We start from the raw sequence: 26,707 nt of genomic DNA on the forward strand, positions 1-26,707 counted from the left end.
TACAAATGTGGAATCACATTAAGGATTAAGGATGTGTGTGTGATGACATTAGACTAAACAATGAAAAAGACACTATCAAGTGGACTTTGACAAAAAAAATGGTATATGCTCTGTTAAATGCTACTCCCCCCGTTCCAAAATAAGTGACTCAACTTTGTACTAACTTTACAAAGTTAGTACAAAGTTGACTCACTTATTTTGGAACGGAGGGAGTACCACGGAAATTGATTGAAAAAGACATTAGATACCCATGCAACTTTATGTGGAAAACAAAAATTCCACATGGAATGAAGATTTTCATGTGGTTAGTTCTTAGAAACAATATCCTAACCAAAAACACTTGATTAGATGAGGATGGATTGGTAGAAGGGCTTGCCCTTTCTCTGGTTTAGATGAAAAACATTTGTTCATGAAATGCTCCTTGGCTTGGATGTTGTGAAATATTTTAAAATGTGCTTTCAGTTTGATTTACACTCTTGACAATACTACTTGGTTGAATAATTTTAGAGCTGCTGAAAAACATCTTATGTTTACTGGAGTGTCTGTGGTCTTTTGGACTATTTGGAAAATAAGAAATAGTACCATATTTGACAATGCAAAAATTACTGACCTTTCTGTCTCTCTCAATATGATTGCTAGATGGCTTAATGATTGGATTATTTCGCAAAAGAGCAGGAAAACCAAGAAAAGTTGAAGTGGGAGGTAAAAATGCTTGAGCAGACATCAAGTGAAGTGTTTCGTGCACTCTAGGGATGGCATTTTGGTGTGCTCAGGATAGAATGAGAATATGTGGAAGTGCAAAGATGATGAAGGAAGCTACTTTGGCGGATATTCAATTCGGTGTCCATGCTCATCTGCACCCAGTGAACAGAAAATTCAGAACAAATACTAAAAAAATTAAAAACTTCTGAAAAACTTTCAGCCAAAAGATGTTCCAGTGCTTGATGTTCGTGCCAAATTTCAGCTTGTTCGAACATCTGAGGAGCTCGTGAAAAAAAATTCGATCAAAACAGTACATGAACAATAAACTTTTTTACAACCCGAAATTTAGTCTTTTTTCCTAAGAGCTACTGAAATGTTCAAACTCGAAATTTGGCACGGACTTCATACACATGAGCATCTAGCATCACATAAAAAATCAGAGTTTTTTTATTTTTGTTTACTATTTTAAACGAATGCACCTGAGAGCCAAAACGCCGCGTCCCCTTTTTCTACTCTGCCGCTGTTGTCTGCTCCTGTAGACCTGTACCAAACCTATAATAGGTGAACATGTGCACTCTGTTTCTGCTCCTCGCTCTATATGTAGTCAAGAAGTGGAAAACCTCCCTTTTGTTAGCATAAGCAACCTAAAAGCACTGGTTCTCATCGTCTTAGGTGCCTGCTGATGGTGCGCTGAAGCCCTGGTGGATCTTTAGTTAATTGTCAATCAGCTTGATATATCAAGGTGTTGTAGGTCATTTATAGCATATATGTTGCTTCTATTTTCTGTTTAGTAGATGTAGAACATTGTGGTTTCTGTTAAATGAAATCGAAGGGAGAGCCTTTTTATATATAAAAGGGGTCTCTTTGTAATAAATATAGAGAAACCGATGGCATGATTAAAACTAGTTTTACTTTCTTTCAAAAGAAAGGTCTAACCTCAGAGATTGAATCTACGGGTGTACACTACTATAATATAATTAACAAGGCCAAAGTAATCAACAAATAGAGACATTAGGTAGACAACAATGACAAGATGTAAATTGCACTATCCCGCAACAATGCTTGCAATAAGGGAGAACACACCCGCACTAGCATCATCACATCCAACATGAGACTGTCAGGACAAAGGATTTTCGTCCTGGATGTTGGGTTTAACCAATCAAGTCCACAAAATTAGCATAGAGACAACACATTCAACAAGATAAGGATGAAAGTTCATCTTTGCTGGGAGCATGGGACCGACCAACAAAACTGAGATCATTTTTTTTGAAAGATCAGATCACTTATTTTCATCCTAGATATGACACGATGTTACTATCACCATCTTTATGATGGATCTTTTGAGAGTTATATCATCAAATAATCTACATAAACCACCATGGTGTCCACCTGAGATAGTCACAAAGTAGGCCTATCAAAACTCCTCATGCTGATGCCCCACCACATGCGCAAATCATAGACGGGCACCATTAATAGTCCTCCGTTTCACAGGACGGGTCTCCACTTCTCGCTGAACGGGAGGTGGCAACACTATGAACCACACGGGGATCCAAATAAAGTTGTGGGCACGCAATTGACACACTTGCAAAGCGCCTATGGCACACCGCCACACTCCTACCATGTGGCCACGCATGACCGAGACAACCACTAAACCAGCAACCTCTAAATAGTAGTGGCGTGTCGCCATCATCGGAGGCAATGTTAGGGAGCGACGCGGTCAGAAGATTGGATGAGTCATCTCCCGCCTAAGACGACCGTCGCAACCACGTGGCTATCGAACCTCCAATCTAGCATGACCCATACTCGTCGAGTCAGATTCACGAACCCATTGTGAAGTTGTGCCCGCCACCACACCCTCCCGGAGGAAGCCACTGAGGCACCAACAAAACCACGATGGCTTGTAGCGCCTGCCTAGCCACAATTGAAAAACCACCCGATAGGCATGAATAAGGGCCCCACCGCCGTCGACCGGGCAGGCTTCCTGGTAGTGCACCGGCAGCGGCGGTGAGGGGAGGAGGCTCGCACTCAATACACGACCCGAGCTGCCCTGGAGCGACACGGGTGCCGATCCCATTTTTCTCTTTTGAAAAAACATGTGAAAAGAAGGTAGACAAAATCCAATGCCTGTGGATGTATCAACGCTGAAATTTAAGAGTTTGATCAAACAGACCCCAACGCGGTACGAAAGGCACATTTTTTTCGAAACGGAGGCAAAAGATTTGCCCCATATATTAAATAAGGAGAAGATAGAGTTGTTACAAGAGCCAAACACACGGCATGACAATTATTCTCGCAATATAATGTCCCCTAGCTTTCTAGCACCAGCAGTGACCCATAGCTTTGCCTCGTTGAGGACCATTTGAAGAAGGATGGTCGGTGGAGCACTCTTGTGGCGGAAGACTCTGGCATTCCTCTCGTTCCAAACGGACCAGGAGACGAGCATAGTGAGAGAGGCCATTGCTCGTCTATTGGGATTCTGCAAGTCGGTTCGCTTCTCCCACCACTCCTTCACCGAGCCAGCAAGATGCCAAGTGGTGGTGTCCATGTGCACAAGTCCCAACTTGTCAATGAGCATCCTCCAAAGCCTAAGAGTGTAGCGACACTTGAAGAAAAGATGGACGCCAGACTCTTGCTCCCTTTTGCAAAGTTGACAAAGGCCGCAGTTGGGCCAGCCGCGCCTGGCCAACCTGTCTGCAGTCCAAATCCGGTCTTGTAGAGCCAGCCACGAGAAGAATTTAACTTTGGGTGGAGCCCAAGCTTTCCACACCATGAAATCCATAGGGGAGAGAATCAACCCAAGGAATTGAGCCTTGTAGGCAGAGGATGTCGAGTAAATCCCGTCGCTGGAGTGCTTCCAGGTGATATCATCCTCGGCATGCTCGTCAAGGTGGACCTCATTCATGAGCATCCAAAGAGAGAAGAACTCGTGAACGTGGGCAGCGGTGACGGGCGTGTCAATCTTGACCTTCAGTATCCATGCATTCCCTTTAAGGGCCTCACGCACCTTCCAATTCTTTCTCCTGGAGGCACCGAAGATTAGCGGGGCAATGTCCTTGGGTTTGCGCCCAAGCAGCCAGGGAGAGTCCCAAAAAGGCGTTTTGGCACCATTTCCAACAGTAATCGTGGTTGACGCATAGAAAAAATTCAGGTCCTCCTCTGAGCATGGGTTACCAAGCCCCACCCAAAGCTTGTTGGTCTCCTTCCATTCAAACCATGGCCATCTTAGTCTCAAGGCACGGGCGAACTTGTCAGTGTTTAGCACCCCAAGGCCACCATACTCGCGAGGACGACATACCACCTCCCAGTTGACCTTGCATTTGGCACCCGTCGTCTTATCTGAGCCAGACCACAGAAACGCTCGCTCAATCTTGTTGAGGTTTCGTAAAGTGCTCGGCGGCACAACGAGAGGCGTGATGGAGTACACCACTTGGGAGGAGACAACCGACTTGACCAGAGTCGTACGACCGATGGTGGTAATATTTTGGCCCTCCCAAGTGACCAACTTTCCAGCTGCTTTGTCTTCAAGATATTGGAAATCCACTTTCCTAAGCTGCAAGACCGAGAGTGGGAGGCCCAAATATTTCACAGGGAAAGAAGCTCTTGCAGCCGGCATGCCATGAAGGATATGGTCCAAGTCAAGGTGGTTGCAGCGAATGGGCACAACAGAACTTTTGTGGAAGTTGGTGTGGAGGCCCGTGACCTCGCCAAAACTCCTTAAGATAGCAGAGAAGTTCTCGATGTCCCTCTTGATCGGAGCCAGGAAAACAGCTGCATCATCCGCATACAAAGAAGTTCGCACCATGGTACCACGACCACGAAGCTTGCGGAGAAGGCCTCGGTGTGTTGCAAGATCAAGGATTCGACGAAGCGGGTCAATCGCGAGGACAAATAGGAGCAGCGAGATTGGGTCCCCTTGCCGAAGCCCTTGGCCATGCCTGATGGGAGGGCCTGGAATCCCGTTGAGAAGGATGCGCGAGGAAGCCGAGGAGAGCAACGCGGCAATCCAGGCCCTGAATTTGCTTGGGAAGCCCAAGCGCTGCAAGAGGTCCAGAATGTATTCCCATTTGACGGAGTCAAAAGCCTTTCTAATGTCAAGCTTGAAGAGGAGGGCAGGGGTCTTGCACTTGTGGAGCGGACGAGCCATGTTCCGCACATACATAAAGTTGTCGTGGATACTCCTATTTTTGATGAAGGCACTCTGAGCATTGGAGACGAGGCCATCCATGCGAGGAGCAAGCCGCAAGGAGAGGACCTTGGCGATGATTTTGGCGATAGCATGGATGAGACTAATAGGCCTGTAGTCAGCTATCTCCTCTGCACCATCCTTCTTTGGCAAAAGCACAACATTGGCAGAGTTCACCCACTGTAGGTTGGTAGTGTGAAGAGAGTCGAAGTTTTGGATGACCCTCATGATGTCAGGTTTAATGAACCCCCAACATTTCTTGAAGAATAATCCGGTGAAGCCGTCTGGCCCAGGAGATTTATCCGCCGGCATCTCCTTGATGGCCGCCCACACCTCCTCCTCGGTGATGGGAGCATCAAGGTCCTGCAAGTCATGCTGCTCGAGGTGAAGGTCATCCCAGCAGAAATCCTTGCTGCTCAAACCCCCCTCCCCATGACAACGGAGAAGTGGTCATGGACGATTTTCTCCTTTGCCACATGCTCAGTTACCCATCCAAGGTCATGCTTGATCCTGCAGATATAGTTCTTTCTTCTTCTAGCATTAATGCGGCGGTGGAAGAATTTTGTGTTAGCGTCACCATCCTTGAGGTTTGCAATTCTAGCGCATTGGCTCTTTCGAGCCCTCACGAGGACCGCCAAGGAGATTACCCTCCTCTTCAGCCGTGAACGCAAATCAAGCTCCTCATTAGATAGGGGCCTCTCTTCCTGGGCAATGTCAAGACGAAGGATGATGAGCAAGGCCGCATGAAGCTGGATTTTGGCCTTGGAGAACAGCTTCTTGCTCCATTCGGTGAGACGAAGCGCGGTTTTCTTGAGCTTGTGATGCAGGACCAGAAAAGGCTCAGAGTGGGCCACATGCTCGTCCCACGCCTTACGCGCGATCTCAGCAAAACCCGGCAGGGAAGCCCAGAAGTTCTCAAATCTGAAAGTCCGCGGTCTTTTGGGACCCTTGTCATCGGCGAGAAGGAGAGGACAGTTGTCCGAAAGGGACGAAGACAAGGCATGAAGCACGTGGGAATTAAAGGTTGTATCCCAATCAGCATTGCAGAAAAAGGAATCAAGTTTGCACAAAGTTGGGTTGGCCCTCTCGTTGCTCCAAGTGAAACGACGGTTTTGAAGATGGATCTCCTTAAGCTCGCAGGATTGCAGAGCACGAAAGGCACATTGATTTTCAAACTGGTGGGCGACACTGTAGGGTTCCTGTACCTCCGAGAGGCATGAATGGAGGTTCCCGGACTGTTGGCTGTAACTGCGGCAGTACTGGAGACGGTACTAATTAGAGATGCAGTCGTGTACTGTTACTAGTTGGGAACAGCGGATTCTTCATGTACGCGAGACAATGCAGCACCGGCGTAATGTATGTACGATGTGTGCACTTCAACGTGTACACGGCCCCGGCAAAATGAGAAAAAAGTCATCCTTTTCTGAAGAATGCATAATGAAGTTGTGTGATATATTTTCCTTTTGAACATTTTTTCTCATAACATGTCTTATTCATACTATAAAGATCATAAATACAAGTCACCTAAACATCTATCTGACAAAATTAAAAAGATAGCAGAACGCTAGACTTTACCCAAAGAAACAGCAGTCAAGAAAAAAAGTACAATCATGACCGAAAAATCTCCTGATCTTGCCTTCGGCATCACCACAACGGCCACATAAGACAAAAGAATGTTAGATCACCTCCTCACCTGAAGCTCCTAACGATGATATTCAACTTTGCGGATCTTCAATATGGCTCACCAAAAACGGAGTCATTGTCATTGAACATAGACAACACTGTAAACACGTCATCGAACTCATACTCTCACGCCTAACGGAATCTAGCTGCTCGCGGCCACCAGCGTAGAGTCGACGAGCTAAATTAGTACAGTAAAACAATTGTGCCGGCCGATGGATCCCCGGAACCGGAGGATGGCCGCGGCTTTGACTGACACGGACGGACGCCGCCGCGCCGTCTCGTGATCTCGTCCGCATGCGCCCCGTGCACCCCTTCTCGGGGGCGAGGCGGGGCGCCGCAGGCTCGCCCGATCCGTCCAAGCGGAACGACACGCGCGCGCGCGCCTGGGGCCTGGCGCCGTTCCGCAGTTTGACCGCTCCGCTCGCCGCAGCGGAATCTCGTACGTACACTTCTACGTACTCCTACGTACCACTGCACGCCCCGCCTCGCCGCGGCTCTGTCGCGCACGCCGGCAGCCGCCGGGCGCGGCGGCCGAGAGAGCGCAGCAGCCATCGAGCGGGCCGGCCGGCGGCGAGAAACATCACGGAGGGGAATTGATGGCGTGTCAGGGCGCGCGCGCTCGTGGCAGAGCCGGCATCGATTGCGGCATGGGGTTTGTTCTCTAGCGTGTGGCTCTTGCGGGGAGGGCCTGCGCTCAACGGTCCCGCGCCTGCGAGCCCTGCAGATGCAAGCGTACCACGTATGCGTGATGAAACCATCCCATGGCATGATGATGAGGATCTAGCTAGGCGCTACAGCGGCCGCCCGTGATCCGTCCGTCGAGAGAGACAAGCCTGGCAGGCGGCTTCAATGCCGATGGACGGCATGGCAGAGCGCGCGCAGAGGCGGGCCGGCGGGCCGATGCGCGCATTCACGCCGCTCCCTTCTCTTCCGCGACTGTGTTTCTTCGTTCGTCTGAATTTTTATACTACTAGCGCATGGGTATGATGATCGATGAGCGTACGTGTGCCGTATTGCCATACGGCATCACCTGTTTTTAGGGCATTTTTCTTGCAGTTTTGCTAAGTCTCACTGAGACTTTCCCTCCAAAAAAAAAAAGAAAAGTCTCACTGAGACTTCGGTCGATGCTATATTTCTTTCGACTTGCATGAAGATTCGTACAATTTTTTCTTCAGTTTTTTATACTATATCACTTGACAGAGACTTAGTTAAGTTTCAGTGGACTGAGACCTAATCACATCCATTTTTCGCCTTGAGCCTTCTGGAACGGAACCAAGATTCCCGGCCGGCCGTGTCACAAACACAAGAGTAAGCTTTCTTGTACAGTGTTGCCAGCACCTTGATGATGGCCAATTATGTTAGGTTTGACACGGCGGGGAAAGATCCATCTTTTCTCGTTGGATTAGATCCGGAGCTGGTCGACCGACCGATCCGCGCTGACAAGACTTGGATGCATTGTACTGTACGACGTTGATGCTCTCTCAAGCAATTAATTGCAGCACTACGTACTTACTGTACTATTACTCCTACTTGAGAGTAGCAATAGTGTGCATGAGTGACGGAATGCGAATGGCTCCTCCTTCCTTTCTCCCTCCCCTCCCTTCCCCTCCTTCTCCTCCTTGCCTCGGCAGATCTGCTCCCCGCCCTTCCCCGGTGGCCGACGTCCGATCGCCCTCACCTTCATGCGTAGCTCCCCTCCACCTATCCTCTCCTGTTTCCCCGCAGGTGGATCTCTCCCCTTCTCTCTCTTCGCTGCCGGTTCTTGGATCTCGTTTTTGGGCGCTGCTGTCGGATGAGGAGGATTCGCGGTCTCTACCTTCCTCCCCCGGTGGTGCGGTGACCTGCTCTGGGGAGGTGGGGGTCACCTGCGCCGCCCCTCGCCCTCGTAAGTTTGCCCCCAGGGGTCGGGGCCGGCAGTTGGGGGTGCCTCCGTCGGCCGACGGCTGGCTCCGGGTCTCGCGACGTCGGCGTAGATCTGATAAGCTTGCGTTCGCGTCCCCTGCGCCTGGTGTCTGGGGTCGTGCTCCTGATGGGGAGCTTGGAGGCTCTCCATCTCCCTTTCCGTCTCCGGCGGCGGGGGCTCCGTCGCCGGCGGCGGCGGCGGTGGGGCCGCTGGTCGCTACGTGTACCCTAGATCCAGATCCCTGTGTAGTGGCCGCCGGTTCGCGGGCCTTCTCCCCGTGTGGGCCTGCTGGGCCTGATGGGGCGGTGCTGGCTAGTGGGCCTCCCCCTCCCCTCTCCCTCTCTTCGGTTATCGATTTCCCCTCTCTTGTTTCTCTTGGCCCAGTCGGGTCCCCCGCCCGGTTCCCGGCTCCCCGTCCCTCTCTGGCCCATTTGGCGAGTCGGGCCCAGGGGGCACGGCTCGCTTGGGCTATATGTGGATTCCTCGCGGCTCGGTATCCCTCCTGCTAGGGTTTCCTGCTTCTGCCGCCGACTTGCGCCGCTATCGTCTTCCCATCCGTCGCATCATCAGATCCCCCCCACCTCCACCCCTCCTTCTTCCTTTTGCTGCGGTGATCTCCATGGACAAGTCTAGGGGTTCCTCTTGCGAGGCGCTTTCTGGTAGCAAGCGGCGCCGCGAGGACTCCCCCGCCTCCGCGTTGGATTTGGAGCTTGAGGCCTATCTACGCTCCAGGCTGGAGTCGGAGCATGCGGCACGCGAGCAGGTGGCTCGTGCCCGCGAGGCCTGGGCTTCGGGTCCGGAGCGGGAGCAGCACCCGGTGAAGGAGGGGGTGATTGGATCTGGCCTGCAGGGCTCTGGGTCTGGTCCCTCTCCTTCCCCGGTGTTGGATCCGTGGGAGGCGGCGGTGGCTTCTGACGGTGGGGTGTCTTCGTCCTCGGCTTCCCTCCCGGCTCCGGGTGTTGGGCGTGGCCCGTCGGCCCCGTCCCGGCCCCTACCTCCCCCTCCTCCTCGCTCTTTTGGGGCCGGACCTGGCTTTCGTCCGCCGCCTCGATCCTTCGCGGGGCCGGCGCGTCGGCCGCCTGGTCCGGCTCCTGGGGATGGGATCCTTCCTCCTCCCCCGTCGCAGCAACAATCCCGCCCCTCCTCCTCCTCTCACAACAACTCCTCAGCGCTTACTTGCTTCGCTTGCCACAGACCGGGCCACTTTCAGTCTCGATGCACCAATCCACCATTCTGCTTGATTTGTCGCTTTGATGGTCACCTCACGGTTAACTGCATGGATAGGCAGAAACCTCCCGCGGTCATCCAGTTTGGTCTGGGTCTTCCTGGCTGCTCCTTCTTCGCCTTCGATGGTGACCTGCCTGTTCGGGAGGTGGCTCCTACGCTGTCCAACGCGGCTATTGTCTCTGTCAAAGACCAAAAGATCTCCCCCCAAACTCTGCTGGAAGGGCTTCGCATCTGGGATGTGGCTGGTTGGGACTGACAAGTTGTGCAGCTGTCAGATTTTGACTTCTCTGTGGTGTTCCCCTCCAAAGATTGCCTGCGAATGATCGCTTCCTGCACCAGCTTCACCTTACCTCTTAATCAACTGGTGGTTTCTGTCAAAGCGGCTGCATCCAACGGCACTGCAGTTGGTCCTCTGTCTCAAGTGTGGGTGTTGATTGATGATTTACCTGCTAGTCTGCGCTCGTCTGCTTTCCTCATGTCCTTTGGGGTTTTGATTGGGAAACCCATTGAGGTGGATGAGGAGTCTTTGAACAAGGTTGGTCCTGCTCGGATGAAGGTCTGGTGTGTTGTTCCTGATCGGGTGCATGGCTTCATTGATGTCTATCCCTCTCCCAATGGCATCAGGTTGCGGGTGCGGGTGGAGGGGGCGGCGGCGGCTTTCCATGCTCCACCTCCCCCCTACTCCTGCTAATCCTTCGGATAAACATGACAAGGATGGGGATGGTTCTTTTGGTGGCCCCAATCAAAGTTTTGGGTCTAATCTCCGCTTCACTCAGTCTGAATGGGACGGCTTGGCAGACTCAGAACGTGAGCTATTTCACTCTCAAGCGCCTGTTGGTGATGCTCCTCGTGAAGATGTAGTGATTCCCCCTTCTGCCCAGATGGCCCCCTCTGCTGCTGCTGATCTGCCTAAGGCTCCGCCCTGCTCGGCTACTCCTGTGTCTGCTGCATGCTCCAACCTTCCGGCCCGCCCTATCTCCCCCACTCGTTCGGGTATTGAAGATCTCCCTGGCTCTCCTGCTCGAGACATGGTGGAATCCCAACACCCTTCGAAGAAGAAATCCTCAGTTCGCAAGTACTCGGCTAAGAGCCGGACCTCTTCGGGCTCGAAGCAATCCATGACGGGGATCTGCCGGCGTCTTGATCATGATTTGGGCTCCATGTCCCGCTCGGGCCCTCACGCTGGCTCTCCTGCTGCGCGGTCGCCTGCTATCCGCTCCCCGGTGTCCACGGCCCGCAAAGGTAGGCGGGTGTCCCATTCTGGTGGCTCTATTCTAGAAAAGGCGGAGAAGCGGGCAGCGGCGAAGGACCTCCCTCCCCCAGGTACCTCCCCACCCCCATCTGTCGCTGTTTCTCCGGTTCGGGTGGTTTTACCTTCGATGTCTGATGATCATCTTTTAAATATTATGTCGAATGTGGGTTTGGTGGTTGACACTTCTGTTGGCTCTCCCAGTTCGCTTCTTGCTATTATTCGGGCTAATGAATTGGCCCAAGCGGCCATTGCGAAAGCCAAAGAGGCCGTTGCCTCGCGGGTCGCAGATGTTGGTTGTGGTGTGGGGGAGGCTTCGGGTGCTAGTAGTGGCCAGCCCTCATCCTGCCTTGCTAAGAGGGGCACTAATAAACGATCTAAACCCTGTGTGGCCCCCAGCAGGTCGAGCCTCCGTATCAAAAACCTTTCGTATAAATGAGGGCCTTATTCTGGAATATTAGAGGGTTCGGTGCTAGGGGGCGCCGTGACCAACTGAAAGATTTGGTCCGTTCTAATTCTATTGACTTTGTGGGGCTGGTTGAAACATTTAAGGATTCCTTTTCCCCCAGTGAGCTTTCTGCTATCGTGGGTATGGATAGATTTCATTGGCAATCTGTACCGGCTTCGGGCCACTCTGGAGGGATTCTGATCGGTTCTAATAAGGACATTTTTGACTTTGTTGCTTTTGATCATGGGTTTTATTGGGCTAGTGTGGTTCTCTCGCACAGATCTATGAATACCCTCTGTGAATTTGTAGTTGTTTATGGGCCCGCGGATCACTCCTTTTCGCATCTTTTCCTTGATGAACTTTCGATCAAGATTGAGTCCTGTACTCTTCCGATGGTTATTAGGGGAGACTTTAATCTTCTGCGATGCCCTCTTGACAAGAATAATGATAATTTTTCCTGGTCTTTAGCCAATGCTTTTAACGACTTTATTAGTGCCAACGCTATTCGGGAGCTTCCTCGGGGGGAGCCCGCTTTACTTGGTCTAATCATCAGGTGAACCCTATCAGATCCGTGCTTGATCGTGTCTTCCTGTGTCCCAGTTGGGATGCCTTGTTTCCTAGGTCCTCTCTTTTCGCTAAGTGCATCGTAGGGTCAGACCACACCCCCTTGATTCTTGATGATGGTTCCATTCGCAATAGACCTCCGGCTAGATTTCAGTTTGATGCTTCTTGGCTGTCTGTTGAGGGCTTTGTTGACATGGTTGCGGCGAAGATCTCCCAATCCCTTTCTCACAACTACCGCTCTTTTGGCCCTCTGGATGATTGGCAGTCATGTGCTTATGCCTTACGGAAATTTCTTAGAGGCTGGTCGCGTAATCGTGCGGCGGAGGATCGCCGCACCAAAGCCTTCCTTGAAAATCAGATCCTGGAGCTGGACCGTACTGCTGACTCTATTGGGCTTTCTGAGGATGGTTGGGCTGTTCGCTATAATCTGGAGGCTGCTCTTCTGCAGCTGCACCATCAGGCTGAGATCTATTGGCGCCAGAGGGGCACCCTTAATTGGACTCTCAAAGGGGACGCTCCTACTGCTTACTTCTTTGCGATCGCAAACGGTAGGCGTAGGCGTTGCGAGATTAATAGCCTGTTGATTAATGGTATGCGCTCTTCTGATCAATCCGTGATTATGGCTCACGTTGTGGACTTCTTTTCGTCTCTGTTAAGAGCTAAACCTCCATCGGGCCTGTCCATCTCCCCCCACCTCTGGAGTTCTGGTCTTAAAATTTCTCCTGAGGAGAATGCATCCTTGATGATTCCGCTCTCCGATCAGAAAATCTGGGATGTGGTTAATTCTGCCAATCTTAATGCTGCTTCCGGGCCTGGTGGCTTCTCCATCCCTTTCTTTCGGAAATTTTGGCCCCAGTTGAAACAGTTGGTGTGTAACGTTATTCAGGGTTTTTGTCTTGGTACTGTCGACATCTCTCGCCTGAACTATGCTGTTATATCCCTGATCCCTAAGGTAAAGGGTGCTGATGTCATTTCCCAATTCCGGCCTATAGCGTTGATTAACAACTTTGCCAAGTTCCCTTCCAAAGGCTTTGCGAACCGGTTGTCTCCGGTAGCTCACAGAGTTATTAGTCCCTTCCAGTCTGCTTTTATCAAAGGGCGTTTTATTTTAGATGGTATTCTCTCCCTTCATGAGATTGTACATGACCTTCATGTGCGGAAATCCAAAGCCATTATCCTCAAGCTTGACTTCGAAAAAGCGTATGACTCGGTTAGCTGGCCTTTTCTCAGGCAGATTCTTCTTGCCAAAGGGTTCGACGGTGCTTATGTTCACCGTATCATGCAGTTGGTCTCGGGTGGCCACACTGCAGTTGCCGTAAATGGTGCTATTAGCAACTTCTTTGCGAATGGGAGGGGCCTTCGCCAAGGGGATCCGGCCTCCCCTGTTCTTTTCAACTTTGTGGCTGACGCCTTCTCATGTATGCTCTCCAAAGCGGCTCGATGTGGTCATATTATCCCTGTGGTTTCTCACCTACTTCCGGGGGTCTCTCATCTACAATATGCGGACGATACAATCATCCTGGTAGAGTTGGACAATGCCTGTCTTGCCAATCTGAAATTTATTCTGTTGTGTTTCGAAGCTGTTTCTGGTCTTAAGATTAATTTTGCCAAGAGTGAGGTTATGGTGACGGGGGTTGACCGGGCGGAGGCCTTGCGGGTGGCCAGGCTCCTCAACTGCTCTTTAGGTTCCTTTCCTTTCAAATATTTAGGTCTGCCTATCTCTCCTGGTCTGCTTCACGCGAAAGACTTCGCTCCGGTGGTTGCTAAAGTGGGGAATAGGGTGCTCCCTTGGAGGGGTAGGTATAATACCAATGCTGGCAAAGTGGCTCTAATCAACTCTTGCTTATCCTCTCTCCCGATGTTCCTTATGGGTTTTTATCGTCTCACGGATGGAGTGCATGCTGGCTTCGACAAACATAGGGGTGGCTTTTATTGGAATTCTGCTGATAACAAAAGAAAGTATAGGTTGGTCAAGTGGCAGTTTATGTGCAAGCCTAAAAATCTTGGGGGGGTTAGGCATTATTAATACTCGGGTGATGAATATTTGTCTGCTCGTTAAGTGGTGGTGGAAAATTATGACGGTTGGGGCCGATGTGCTGTGGTCTTCGATTCTTAAGGCTAAATATTATCCTAACTCCAACCCTATGTTTGCCCCCGCGCGGCGCGGTTCGCAGTTTTGGAAAGCCCTTGTTAAAGTTCGGCCGATTTTTCTGGAGCACGTTAAGTTTTGTGTGGGTAATGGGTCCGCTGTTCGTTTTTGGTTAGATTGGTGGTCTGGGGATGCTCCCCTGGCTGTTAGCTTTCCGGTTCTGTTCTCTTATTGCCCCAATCCGCAAATCTCCATCGCGGAGGTGGCTGCTAATAATTGGGACTTGGCTTTTCGTCGGGCCCTGTCTCCTGAAGAGTTGGAGGAATGGCAAAGTCTTTCTGCCCTCTTCCCTGTGCTCTCGGAGGAGGCCGACTCGGTGGTTTGGCCGCTTACGGCCTCTGGTATATTCTCGGTCAAATCGCTGTACTCTAGACTGATTGGTGGTACTATTTCGGGTAGATTCTCTTGTGTTTGGAAATCTAAGGTCCCTCCTAAGATTAAGATTTTCCTCTGACAAGCCTTCCGTGGTCGCCTCCCTTCTGCTGATCAGATCAAAAAACGCAACGGGCCGGGCTCGGAATTCTGTAACTTGTGTGGGGCTTTGGAAAACTCTAATCACATCTTTTTCAACTGTGTTCTCGCCAAATTAGTTTGGGCTTGCGTCAGATCCTGGCTTCGGGTCTCCTGGAATCCCTCCTCTTTCTCAGATATTAGAACCCTAGCCAAATCTCTGGTAGGGGTCACCAGGAGGGTATTCTGGGTTGGCTTGGGAGCCTTATGTTGGGCACTATGGACCATTAGAAACAAATTTACTATTGAGCTTACCTTCCCATCTAAGCCTGCTGATGTTCTTTTCAAATCATGTATATTCTTGCAGCAGTGGAGATCATTGACTAAGGAGCCAGATCGGGACGCCCTGGACCTGCTCATCGCCAAAATTCGGGCTTCAGCCTCTCAGATCTCCGGGACGAATCATGGTGTATAATTTTGGTGTTGTAGTTTGCGGGATTAGGTCTTCTTCTCTTCCCGGCCTGCGTGCCGCGTTTGGCAGCTGCCTGTATCGCTACTACTTTGGGTCTACTCACCTTTCTCTGTGGCTCTGTGTTCGTGTGAGCATTGGGTATTCGTGACGCTGCCGTGTGGCTTTATCTATAAAGTCGGGCCTTGGCCTTTTCTCTAAAAAAAAAAGCAATAGTGTGCATGTGGGTCGTGTGGCCTATAATCACACGAGGTACGTAGACTAGATCGATTCCCTTCCCGAAAGACCTACGTACTCCCCCTCCGGTCCTTTTTAGTTCGTATATAAGATTTGACTGAAGTCAAGCCTCGTAAAGTTTGACCAACTTTATAGAAAAAAATACCAACATTCACAATCTAAAATCAATATCAATAGATGTGTCATGACTTAAAGTTTCATATTGTATAACTTTAGCATGACAGATGTTGATATTTTTTCATATAAATGCGGTCAAACTTTCTGAAGTTTGACTTCAAAGAATTCTAATATGCAGAGTAAAAAGGACAGGAGGGAGTACGTCCTCCATACCGGAGTCATTCCTTCCACCCCTCCTGCCGGACGCGGATGCACAGCACAAAAGGATACGATATGCCCCCAAGCCGACGGTAGCCGTGAGCATACGGTTTGACCGGTGAGCATGCCTCCTTTCCCTCCTATCAAATGTTGCATACAGGAGTGCTACGGGCGTAGCAGGCGGGAACCCTGAGCCCGTGCATGTGCAAGCAATTGAACCGTACTCAAGTTTTGATGCCAAAGTACTACAGTAAATAGTACGTAGTACGTAGTACGTACTCCTACTACGCGGGGTGGCCGGCCGGCCCAAGCATCATGCAAACATGCAATGATCAGAGCACGCATCGGCAGAGCGGGCAGCTGATGAGTGAGGGGCAGGAGAGATCTCACTCTCATTCTCGCCTCGCGAGGACGTGATTGGCAAGCGGCAACGGCTTCATTACGCCGAGGGAAAAGAGGCCGTGCGGTGCAAAGCTGACATGGAGCTGAAAGCATGGCCTCGTCTCAGTGAAAGAAAGGAAAAGGAGACTATAGATCTTTGCTGAATGCCGATGGGTCTACTCATTTGTTCAGGGACTCTCGTCTTTCGCTCCTCCGGTCTTAGCCCGGAAGCAACCGGTAGAGGAAGTGCTTTATTAACATTGACATGGAATAATGAAGGGCATGATTGCCGGGGATGAAAGTTTGTGGCCTTGGACAGAGCGATTTTTTTGTTTTTTGAGAAACATGGACAAAGCGAAATATGATGATGGGCGAGCGGTTTGGGCCAGGAGGTGCCGAAACCGGACCGGCGGCACAAAAGAAGCTCCCGCACCGGGGAAGGCCGTCGGCCCAGTTGGCGTGACATGGCCGAGGACGCAGGCCCAATCACTCAAGAAAAAAAAATAGTACAAGTTTGTGCAGCTTGCATAAATAAATATAGTAGTATCACCATTCAGTTCGGAGCTCAGATGATGAGATGAACAATCATAGTACATGAGTAGCAAAAAATGGCGAATTTTAATTCAAAAAAAATGGCGAATACTTCATTCTGCTTTAGGGCTTGGCAATAATACAAGAAAGCGCTATAACAAGTAGTGGTAGTTCTCCAAATGAAAAACGCAAGCAGCAGAAATACTGCCATCGGGTTATCCGAGCAGCGGGCTGGCACGATCAGACCGGAGATTTGCAGCCTCTCCCAGGCCCTCCCTGCAAAGACACACGCAGCAAGTTCAGATTAGTCGGTGTGCGCGAAATGACCGAGCCGTTCGTTTCTCGCTACGGATAAACATACAAGGGAGCTGCCTCAACTTTCAACACATAAATTCTATATTTGCATGTGAGTTCTAGCCAAGGATTTCCATTTTGTTTCTGTGCAATAGATCAGACTGTTCCAGGCAAGCTTTCCATGTTGTTTCAGTTAGAAGTTACTACTACGCAAATGTTGATAATTATTCTTAGTCTGAAGAATCTAACAGCGCAAATTTAACTTGGGAACTTCAGAGCTACACAATGCACATACGGTCTACAGATGATCTTCCTTTTCAGCACCGATCAAGACACCATACTTGCTACTACTCATTACCTGAAAGCTTTTACATGGTCCACTCAGGATCCCGGGGGCTGAAGAAGGAAGCCGTGACCTTGGAGTTGAGCAGCTTCAGCGCGAGGCCGGACTCGATGCACCTCGGGGTCTTGTACTGGTTGATGGAGCTGCCCTGGCTGACCAGCAGATCCATCAGAGCATCAAACGCGCCGGCCTCGACCACCCGTATCTCCAGCGGGCCTACCGACTTGTCGTGCGCCCTGCAGCGCCTGTAGATGTAGTCGAGCGACTCCTCGACGGAGACGCAGCAGCTCTCGAGGAGCTGAGGGTCGAGGGGCTGCACGCCTTCGCAGGTGGACTTGATCTCCCAGAAGAGCACATAGTGTCCAGGGACGGTGGAAGTGTCTGGGTAGCTGGTGTACTCCAGGAGGATGTGGTTTCTGTCCTCCAGGATCTTCTTGGCACGCGTGACGCTGTTGTGGAGATCCTCCTCGTTGGTCTTGTCGGTGTCGATGCTGAGGATCACGTTTCTCCGGCAGATGAATTTGAACTGCGGCGCACGGTTGTAGAAGCCTGTGACCTGAAGCACATCGCCAACCCTATACCTGTAAAGACCTGGACCAAAACATACAACTTCAGAGCTCTTGACAAATATGTACATGTAGCCTGTTTCATATCCCTTGCTAGCAGCCTGCCGCTAACATTTATCGTTCCGGCATCCATCATTTAACTGAATTTTTCTACTCTCTGATTCACAACGACAGAAGAGCTGCCAGTTTCCGAAATTTGATTCATAACCATTGTTCCAGTTGTAGCTAACAACGATTTTTTAGACAAAATTAATGAACTTCAACAGGTATTATGTTCAGAAAAATGAGGATTTGACTGTACAGTGGTCAAATAATCAAACTATACATACCTAAATTATGTTCAAATATATTCTGGAGCAAGAGTTGATGTTGGTTCTCAACCTACTACCTTACAGGAGTTTAGATAGTTCTGTTACGATTAGATATTTACAGGAGGCCTACTTACCAGAAAATGTGGTGACCACAAGCTCATAGTAGCATCCGACCTTGACATCCACCAGGCTGACAAGCTTGTCATTCCCCACCACCTCCTCATCATCCGTCACTCTGAGGCCATCCTCCAAAGGAATGAACTCAAAGTAGGCCATGTTTGGGAGGATGGTGTAAGACACGTCCGTTGGTTTGCACAGTGGCCTCAGATTGACACCAAAATAGCTCTCCGACGAGGCGTACATGGTGCATACCAAGGGAATCCTACCACCACTATAGAACTCCAGCATGGGGATGTATTGTGCCATTGTTCCTGTAAGAACAGCTTCAATGTACTTGACGTTAGGCCATAGCCTGCCTAGAATCCCCTTCCATGGCCCACAGCCGCAGATTTCCTCAAGCTCATCAGCGAGCTCCGGGTTGGGCAATGCGAGAAAGCACTCCATGGCCAACCGGCATTTGGTGTTGGTGACATTGGGATTGAGTTTACCATTACGTATGTCAGTGACAAGGTCACACCAGTGCTGCTCAAGAAAGCTGATAGACCGAAGGAACGCCGAGGCGAAGACTGCCCCAAGACGGAGGACATGCTGGCGTTCAACCAGGCCGCATAGCAGCTGGCAGTACATGCTCTGCTGGCTGTCAGGGCAAAGAATTACCTCATCAGGACTGGTGTAGTTGTTGTACAAGTCATGTTTGCGGTGCAGGAAGTGAGGGCTTTTGTAATAGCTAGTGAGGACTGATCGAACTGGAATGCCAGAATTCGTCAGCGTTTCTGCTTTCACAAAGAGAAGATACATGGCCTTCCCCTCACCAAGGCCTGATACATACCTGCAGATTGAGCCAAGGAGTAAATTGTTGCTCGCAAGGTAAATTTTGACAGCAGAACACACATGTGTAATGGCTCTGCTTATTACAGATGAATACAGCCAGGAACACGAGCAGTAAAACTAATTCAAGATATGTAGAGGTGAGGCAGTTATGTTCAAAAAAATAAATTACAAGGTTATGTCCAGAATTCAGGTAACATACTAAGTCAAATTATCTTAGGAAGCAGTTGACCACAAGAATTTCAGAAATGACAAAACTGCCCGCAATTAACAGTTAATATGCTATGATCCGCAAACGTTGGATAAGAAACAGAAGCTTACTTGTTCATTATCGGCATTAGCAGACTATAAAGGTAGGTTCGACGGTCAAGATCCTCGGAGATGGCTGGCATCAATCTTGGCTCACCCCGAGAAGTTCCGGAGCTATAAATTTATAATGATTAAAAATCAAAGGGATGATCGTCATACAGATAGTATAACTTCAAATGATACAATCTACTATTGTATCAGGTATGGAGTTCAAAGAAGTGACAGGAAACATGATTTCATAAACTCCAGCTATCAGGGTAAATGGCAATGGCATAGCCAAGGAAATAACAAGTCGTTAGCATCAAGTACAATAGTCATTCAGCCTGTCCTGAGAGAATAATTCAAACTAGGTCACTTCTAATGAGAGAAGACTAACTATGTGAGTCGTGAGGTCTCATCCACATATAGATAGCCACCATAACAAAATATGGGAAGTTTCTTTGACCACAGAAGCATATTCAAATGCAAATAACTGGGCTTTCAGATGCGAGAACCACAAAGCAAAATCACCAGTGCTCAGCATCTAACAGCAAGCCATGCTTGATGAATCAGTTCAGTCTCACAGATATAGTCATGTCAAAGAATCGACAATGTATTTAATAATCTGAGGCATAATATCTTGCAATAAATGTTATATATAGGATTTTGTATATTTTTAGAGACAGTTTCAAGAACACATAACATGGCTAAACACGTCATCTTGGTTACTTTTTAAAAACAGAGCAGTGACATGAACTTTGAGGGACTGTCAAATTTTGTAACCAAGTGAGGAATGGCACAATCTTATGTTCTCATTCGTTTACATATCACTCCACATGAGTGCCCAAGAATTACAGATTACAACAGCATGCCTGTGACGTTTTATCTTGCCGGCGTGCCAAGTTAGCTCAGTTTGGCATTTCGAGCCTGGTACATGCTAAAAAAGCAACCAATTTACCAGACTAAGAAGCAGCAATAATATTTATTTTCTCCTATTAGTCCCATAATAACATAAGACGCTTATGTCAAGCCCAAGAAGAAGCAGGGAATGATAAATTTCCAACAAAAATATATGCTGGTTCTTTCTATCTATAACAGATATATGCAGAAAGCGCTTATGAGAGCAACAGAACCAGAGGCTCACCTTCTCAGCAGTTCTACGATTCGGTCTCCAGATATAATGGAAGAATCCTCGCCAGTTGAGATCCTTGTGATGTACGGCTGGACCACATCATATGTCACTACTGGGACGTTTCTCTTGAAGGTGGATGTGTTTGTGGATCTATTCATGAATTTGCTCAAGTACTCACTAGCTTGGTTCCTCTCAAGGATTTTTGTCAGTATAAGCTGTTGGGCTTCCTTGGCATTCACTGTCAGCATCTCGAGCTCTTGAAGAGCGTCGCTTTGCTTGCAGCCTAACTCATTATTGTCCATGATACAAGCAAAAGAAGGATCAGAAATGGACTTTAACTTGAAGAGGAGGGAAGGGCTCAAAGTAATATCTTCTGGAGCTTGTTTGCCCCTTATATAATGCGATGTGCATGATCATGAGAAGCATATCTGCTTAATATTTCCACTTTACAAGAGAGATTCTTACCCAATTAGAAAGTGCAGCCCATCTGCCCGTGTAAGATGATCCACTTACTATCTTTCTGGACATGACAGTATGTTTCAATATTTCTGGAACCCGCACTATTATTTTTCTACTGAAAAATGTAACGCAAAACAATGAAATGCTGAAATTTTATCAAGTTGTGTGCACTCCAATATCCATTACCTCATTTTGTCTTGTGACATGAAACTCCACCTGTTTACCAATTACCATTATGCACCTTTTAGGAATTACATCTCATTTTTCCTTGACAAAACCATGTAAAGATATGTCAGCCTTGAAATACATCTAGAAAGCGATTAGAACATGTGTGACACATAGTGATTCGAAAAAAAAAGTAGTATGCTTAATTAACCAGTGTACATGATCGCATGGTTGCAAATATTAAAAAATGTAGGCCAAAAAGGCTAGAAACAAGTTGAAGTTCCCAGAAAGCGATTAGAACATGTGTGACACATAGAGATTCGAAGAAAAAAACAGTAGTATGCTTAATTAACAGGTATAAATGATAGCATGGTTGCAAATATTATAAAAATCTAGGCCAAAAAGGCTAGAAACAAGTTGAAGATCCTAGCAATGGTGCAAAAAAAGTGCCCTCATATGGTCCATCTTTTTGTATTTAGTATGATCTGATACAAATTGAGAGGAGACCATATCATAATTGTATAGGTGAGTTGTACCATGATGTCTCCTCATTTGTAGACATTCCACATAAACGCAAAGCTCTAACCTATATAACTGGCTATTTAACAATTAACATCGTCTGAGGGACAGGATAACCTGGTAGGAGTAGCATTGGGTCGACTGACTCTGGCACTCTTACATACTCTTCCGGAGTACAGAGTAGAGACCCTCTGCTTGTGCATAATACTGCAACTTGTTACCAGATCTATGCAAGAATGGTGCAAAATATTAAGGATCTCACAATCGTGAGCAGAAAGAGAAAAAGGAAAGCATTAAAAACAAACTTGATGCTTCCCCATGGGCCTGAGCATCATCGCAAAATATCTGTGGACCTTTTCAGGTGCACATGGAGAGACAAGGATAATCGGTTAACCAAGCTAAAGTTACCAATAATGCTCCTAAGAACACATATCATGTACAGCCATCATATAGGATCACACGCAACCAGGGGCAACCAAGCATCACAGTAAGGTGAGCAGCATCGAAGATAAGAGTGCATTTTATCCACTTCTAAATTATACTGGAGAAGTTGTATCGAATAGGAATGCTTCATCTAGAATACAAAACACTATGAGGTCGAACTACATGCTTAACTTTGTTTTGTAAATTATAGCACCATGAGTACTTGCAGGGGATCAAAACTAACTAGGTCCCAAGTTCGATTTAGCCAATATAACTTTTGGCCATAATCAAATACCAAATGCAATGCTACATGCATGCCAACTAGAAGCATCCAAGAAAGGTTACTGTTGATGTTGAATTGATGGATAGTCCCCTTGTCTATTTCTCTCAATTGGAGACCAAATTCCGCCCTACGGAAGCAAGAAATCCGTACCATACGTTAGCCTATTCCAAAAGGTGACATAGACGGAATAAGCGCGTACACAACAATTTGCAGGCATGGTGGCTGTTTGTGATATTCTCTAGTCAACTCAGGATAAAGGGTGTGCTTTCACAGCTTGCGGATGCTCGCCGCATATGGTGCACTGCCTATTGTGGTTTCTTGCTCCTCATCCATTAACTATGTACGGAAAAGGGGAAACATTGCACAGATTCTTTGCTAAAGTCGCAATGCTAAAAAAAAAAAGTTAAGCTGTACGATCTCTTGTAACCTTGTCCTTGCCGTATAACCTCCTTACATTCCCTGGTCCTCGTCCCTGTGAGAGATCATCTCGCCTTCTCACTTGGCGAAAGAAAACTGACACAGATGTCCTCTTGGAAGCGGCCAACCAGCATCCACCATGAACACAACAAGGACATGTGCAAGAAATGAACCTATACTCGACAGCTGTAAACCTTACACGGTTTTGGGGTTCTGTCATTCCATCGAACACTTGGTGGGCACGGCATTAAAGAAGAAGAAAGCAATCTTCATCCCAAAAGCAAAAAGGAGTAAATCTTTGTGTATATTTGTTCTCTGGAATAAATCGCTCAAGTCAACATCATCCTAAAGCCAAGCATTTACAAAATATCTACGTCTAATCTCCATGCCTCCAAAAGTTGTTCAACAAAAACAGCGCCGCTAAATCAACTTAGAGAAACAGCGCCGCCTGGTGTCTACAAATCAACCAGAGTTGTAAAGCTATGAGAAAAATATAAAATACTAACGAGATTAGATTGATCGTGGATGCCACATTGCCACCATGAGGAAACAAGGGAGGGAGGCAAATAGAGGATGGCACTTTCATGATGGAGGTGTGGGCATGCTTGGGGGGATGCACTGTGCTTTTGGAGAAATATACATGCTCACCTTTTTGTGTTCCTTCTTTCCGTCAAGAACAACAGTAGAGGCCTGGACTATCTCATGCTTGCTTGCTCAGTGTGTGTGGCTGCCCCCTATCTGACCTAGCCCAACCTAGCCTAGTAGCATTTCTTTGGAGGAGGATGGTGGATTGGTGGATGGTGGGGGACATCAAGGAAGGAACTACACATCTTCCTATCCACTGCTATGTAGGAGAGCACCTACAGCTGCAACTTGGATTTTTGTGTGTGCACCAATGGCTGGATCTTTCTTCAACAGCCCAACACACTTTTGTAACAAAAGGTAGGAGCGAGACTCTCTGCTTTGGGTGGATGGTGCTCACAACCTTGTGGTGCACAGTGTACTCAATGTCTCCCAACAGTCAGCTTGCTTTGCTGCTGATACTTGGCAAAACACAGCAAACCATCTAGAAACAAAATTATGTGAATTTTATCTACCGGGGGCTCATGATGTTCTAACAGGGTTTCTTCTGACTTCTAAACGCAGTATGTATTTTCCTGTGAGCCTTCTGTTTTTCAAATAGCTCATCAGGCTACATCAAGAATCAACAATAGTACGTTGCTTTTGCACATTTGCTTAAGATTCTATAAATAGGTAACATTGATATGGTTTTGCCAAACAAATATGTGGATTTATTCATGCTTGGAATAAGCCACTGGTTGCTGGCTAATGATGATTATATTTAGATGCGCAACAATCTTGCCCATTTTTATGGATCTCCCCCGTGTTTTTTCATCATGGTTTAGTTTGTAAAGAGACTTCTAGAGCCGATGGCAATTAGAGAAACATATAACAGCAAACAGCCCCTTCACCAAATTATTGGAGAAAGCAAGCACAATAATCCAAGAGAGCCATAAGAGCAGCGACTAAAATGCATTTAAGAATTCAGGCACATTGCCAGGAAGCATATTACACCAAGTCTAGTGTTTCCTCTTAGAAACATAGACCATTCATGGACAAAGATATAATGATTCTTCAAGTAAGGTTTCCATAAGCACTGCGTGCAGTCCACGGTTTTATCATAGACCATTCATAGGCAAAGCATAAACACCCATAACAGATTCCTCAAAAAAGGTTTAAAGCGGTTTCATAAATATCCATCCTAGCAAAATCTGCCACGCGGAACTCATCTACTGCTTGATCTCAGCCCTCTTCTGCTGCCAGAGCCTGTCCAAAGAACCATCAGCATCACCCTGCAAGGCAGATGGTGTAAGAACCAATGACAGAGTTGCAGCAACAATCATGTATGAATTAAGATCTCACCACCACTTAATCAAATCAGTCATTATCGTCGTACAGAGTAGCCGCAAGAATACAGTAATAACCGATGCAAACAGAAAACAAGTGTACAAGGATAGCAATACACTGTATGACCAGTAGAAAAAGAAAACGTTTCAGCCAGTCAAGTTACCAATATTCATGCACAACTGACCAAGTATATCTGTACATGTAATTCAGATGTTAATAGGGTTCATCTAAACATCATGATTTTCGAATGCTTGATTTTATTTTTGTCATTTTGGTTCTGGAGAATCTCAAATTGTGTCACATATGTAAAACATGTATAACTGCAGATAAAAGAAGCTTGAAGCGAATTAGAGAATGAACCTTCAATTTGAGTGGGCAAACAGTTTCATGCTACTGATCTCATAACAAAAACCATCTTCAATAACTATTAATACTAATTTACTGTTATCATGGAATGTTTTGCTTAGAAGAAAAATTACTGCTGAAACTCAAGGACTCAATGTGTGCAGAATAGAGAATACTAAAGAGTTACTGGTTTGACCAATGCAAAGGATATCTTAACAAACTACTGACAGCATGTCAATGTCATGATAAATATTATTCCAATCAGCTAGACAGGCAAAAAGAAAACAACCCATTTCGTGAGAACAATCAGAACATGGAGAATCTGGATCACTCACAGTGTGCTTTAAGACAAATAAATGGGGTCAGGATAGCAAGGGTAAAACACCTGGGCGCGGACGAATCCAGAGAGGGCAAACGTGGTGAAACTGCCATTATACAGTCCATTCGCATCCACATGCCCGATGTTGATCTGGACAGAGGCATGGTCCTTGGCAGTTATGATCCTGTTGGTGGCAGAGCTGCAGGAACCAATACAAAGCAAGAATGAGCAAGGTTGCAATGCCACAGTACTGTAACCAAGACGACAATACATCAATACGTACCACTTCCTTGGGACATAGAGGTCCACCATATCACCCACCTCGTTCTGCATAATGGGGACTGGAGGGATACTGGGACACTGCTGCAGGTCATCGAAGAAACACATTCATATTTAGCAGTGAGACTAGTTGCAAAGGACACTATGGTATAAAGATGATATATATAACTATAAAAGCTAGTTCCATAGATCAAACCCAGATACAAGGATGACTGTGAACTCTCCTATGGTTTATTCCAAATAGTACAGCTGCTGTCAACAGTACGCAACTGCGCAAAATAGCTAAAGAAACCAGACCCCTTGCGGCCAAACAGGAAAATGGTCCAATCCCATTCAAGAATGTTTTACCAAAATGATAAAATATGTTTTATCAGTCACGTTGATCAGTACCCTGACCCTGCACCAGGCAAGCATGTTTTTTGAATAAAAACCAGGCAAGCCTAGTAGGAGCCATTGATCCAAAATAACAGGATTTGGGCGTCAATTTGGCAAGGCATGAACAACTTTACATGAATGATAAAAGATGGATTGGACATTTAGCCAAATACATACGTGCAATGCTTTAGAAAGCAGAACACCCACCTGAACCCATCAAAGAAATTCGCCCAAACACCCAACCAGCCTATAATCTGCTAGGTTTTATACGAAGTAGTTATGAGCAACGACCACACGCATTCTCAGTGAAATCAATCGCAACCAAACAACTACCACTGTCCACTGGCACTAAGCGATTGGTACCTCATTATGAAAAATATCTAAGATTACAGCCAAAAACCCTATCTCCTCCGCTCTGGCATCCTCTGGGCATCGAACGGGAGTGCAATCGCAGCAGCCGAACCATACAGATCACGCGCATAAAATTCTAGCGGATGCTAATCGTATAAATGTAGGACACAAATCATCCCCGGATACAGGTCCGGCGATAACTCGACGGCCAATTAAGACGGAGCGAGATTTTCAAGCGCAAACAGTGGATAGATTTGGGGAGGATGGGATCGCGACGTACCTCGGTTAAGGGGGGAGATGGACGGGTGCGGCGGCGGCGGAGCTGTGATGGGCTGCGGAGAGGGATGAAGCGGTGGCCGGATTCGGATTTATACCAGGCATAAACCCTAGGTTTTTTTTTCTCCGCGCGTGCGGGATTTCCACGGCACTTGCACGGACATTTGGGCCCAATGGACCTTCGTCATCGGGCCATTCGTCGTTTCACCAGGTCA

General features: G+C 47.7%; 2 protein-coding genes across 9 annotated transcripts; both read right to left on the reverse strand.

Annotated features, from left to right (window-relative positions):
* Positions 1–16,496: 16,496 nt before the first annotated feature.
* On the reverse strand, positions 16,497–23,543 carry LOC119353362 (probable indole-3-acetic acid-amido synthetase GH3.11). Of its 7 annotated transcripts, XM_037619962.1 has the most exons (8): positions 23,288–23,543; positions 21,634–21,742; positions 21,019–21,099; positions 20,386–20,947; positions 19,275–19,376; positions 18,140–18,954; positions 17,144–17,719; positions 16,497–16,767 (listed from the first exon to the last, which is right to left on the reverse strand). In XM_037619962.1, exons 4-7 carry the CDS (start codon positions 20,673–20,675, stop codon positions 17,154–17,156), a joined length of 1,773 nt encoding a protein of 590 aa, XP_037475859.1. In that variant the 5' UTR covers positions 20,676–20,947; positions 21,019–21,099; positions 21,634–21,742; positions 23,288–23,543; the 3' UTR covers positions 16,497–16,767; positions 17,144–17,153. The 7 variants fall into 7 exon arrangements, with proteins under 7 accessions (XP_037475859.1, XP_037475864.1, XP_037475861.1 ...); XM_037619967.1 differs by lacking the exon at positions 21,634–21,742 and having other exon boundaries at positions 20,386–20,656; XM_037619964.1 differs by lacking the exon at positions 21,634–21,742 and having other exon boundaries at positions 20,386–20,893.
* A 606-nt stretch (positions 23,544–24,149) lies between these two features.
* Positions 24,150–26,617, reverse strand: LOC119353365 (40S ribosomal protein S21-like). 2 transcript variants are annotated; one of them, XM_037619970.1, is made up of 4 exons: positions 26,497–26,617; positions 25,495–25,574; positions 25,278–25,410; positions 24,150–24,492 (listed from the first exon to the last, which is right to left on the reverse strand). In XM_037619970.1, the coding sequence occupies exons 2-4, from the start codon at positions 25,542–25,544 to the stop codon at positions 24,430–24,432; spliced, it is 246 nt and encodes an 81-aa protein (XP_037475867.1). In that variant the 5' UTR covers positions 25,545–25,574; positions 26,497–26,617; the 3' UTR covers positions 24,150–24,429. The 2 variants fall into 2 exon arrangements, with proteins under 2 accessions (XP_037475867.1, XP_037475868.1); XM_037619971.1 differs by having other exon boundaries at positions 25,495–25,571; positions 26,497–26,606.
* Positions 26,618–26,707: the final 90 nt, after the last annotated feature.

This window comes from Triticum dicoccoides, chromosome 2A, assembly GCF_002162155.2.
Source record: "Triticum dicoccoides isolate Atlit2015 ecotype Zavitan chromosome 2A, WEW_v2.0, whole genome shotgun sequence".
Classification (NCBI taxonomy): Eukaryota; Viridiplantae; Streptophyta; class Magnoliopsida; order Poales; family Poaceae; genus Triticum; species Triticum dicoccoides.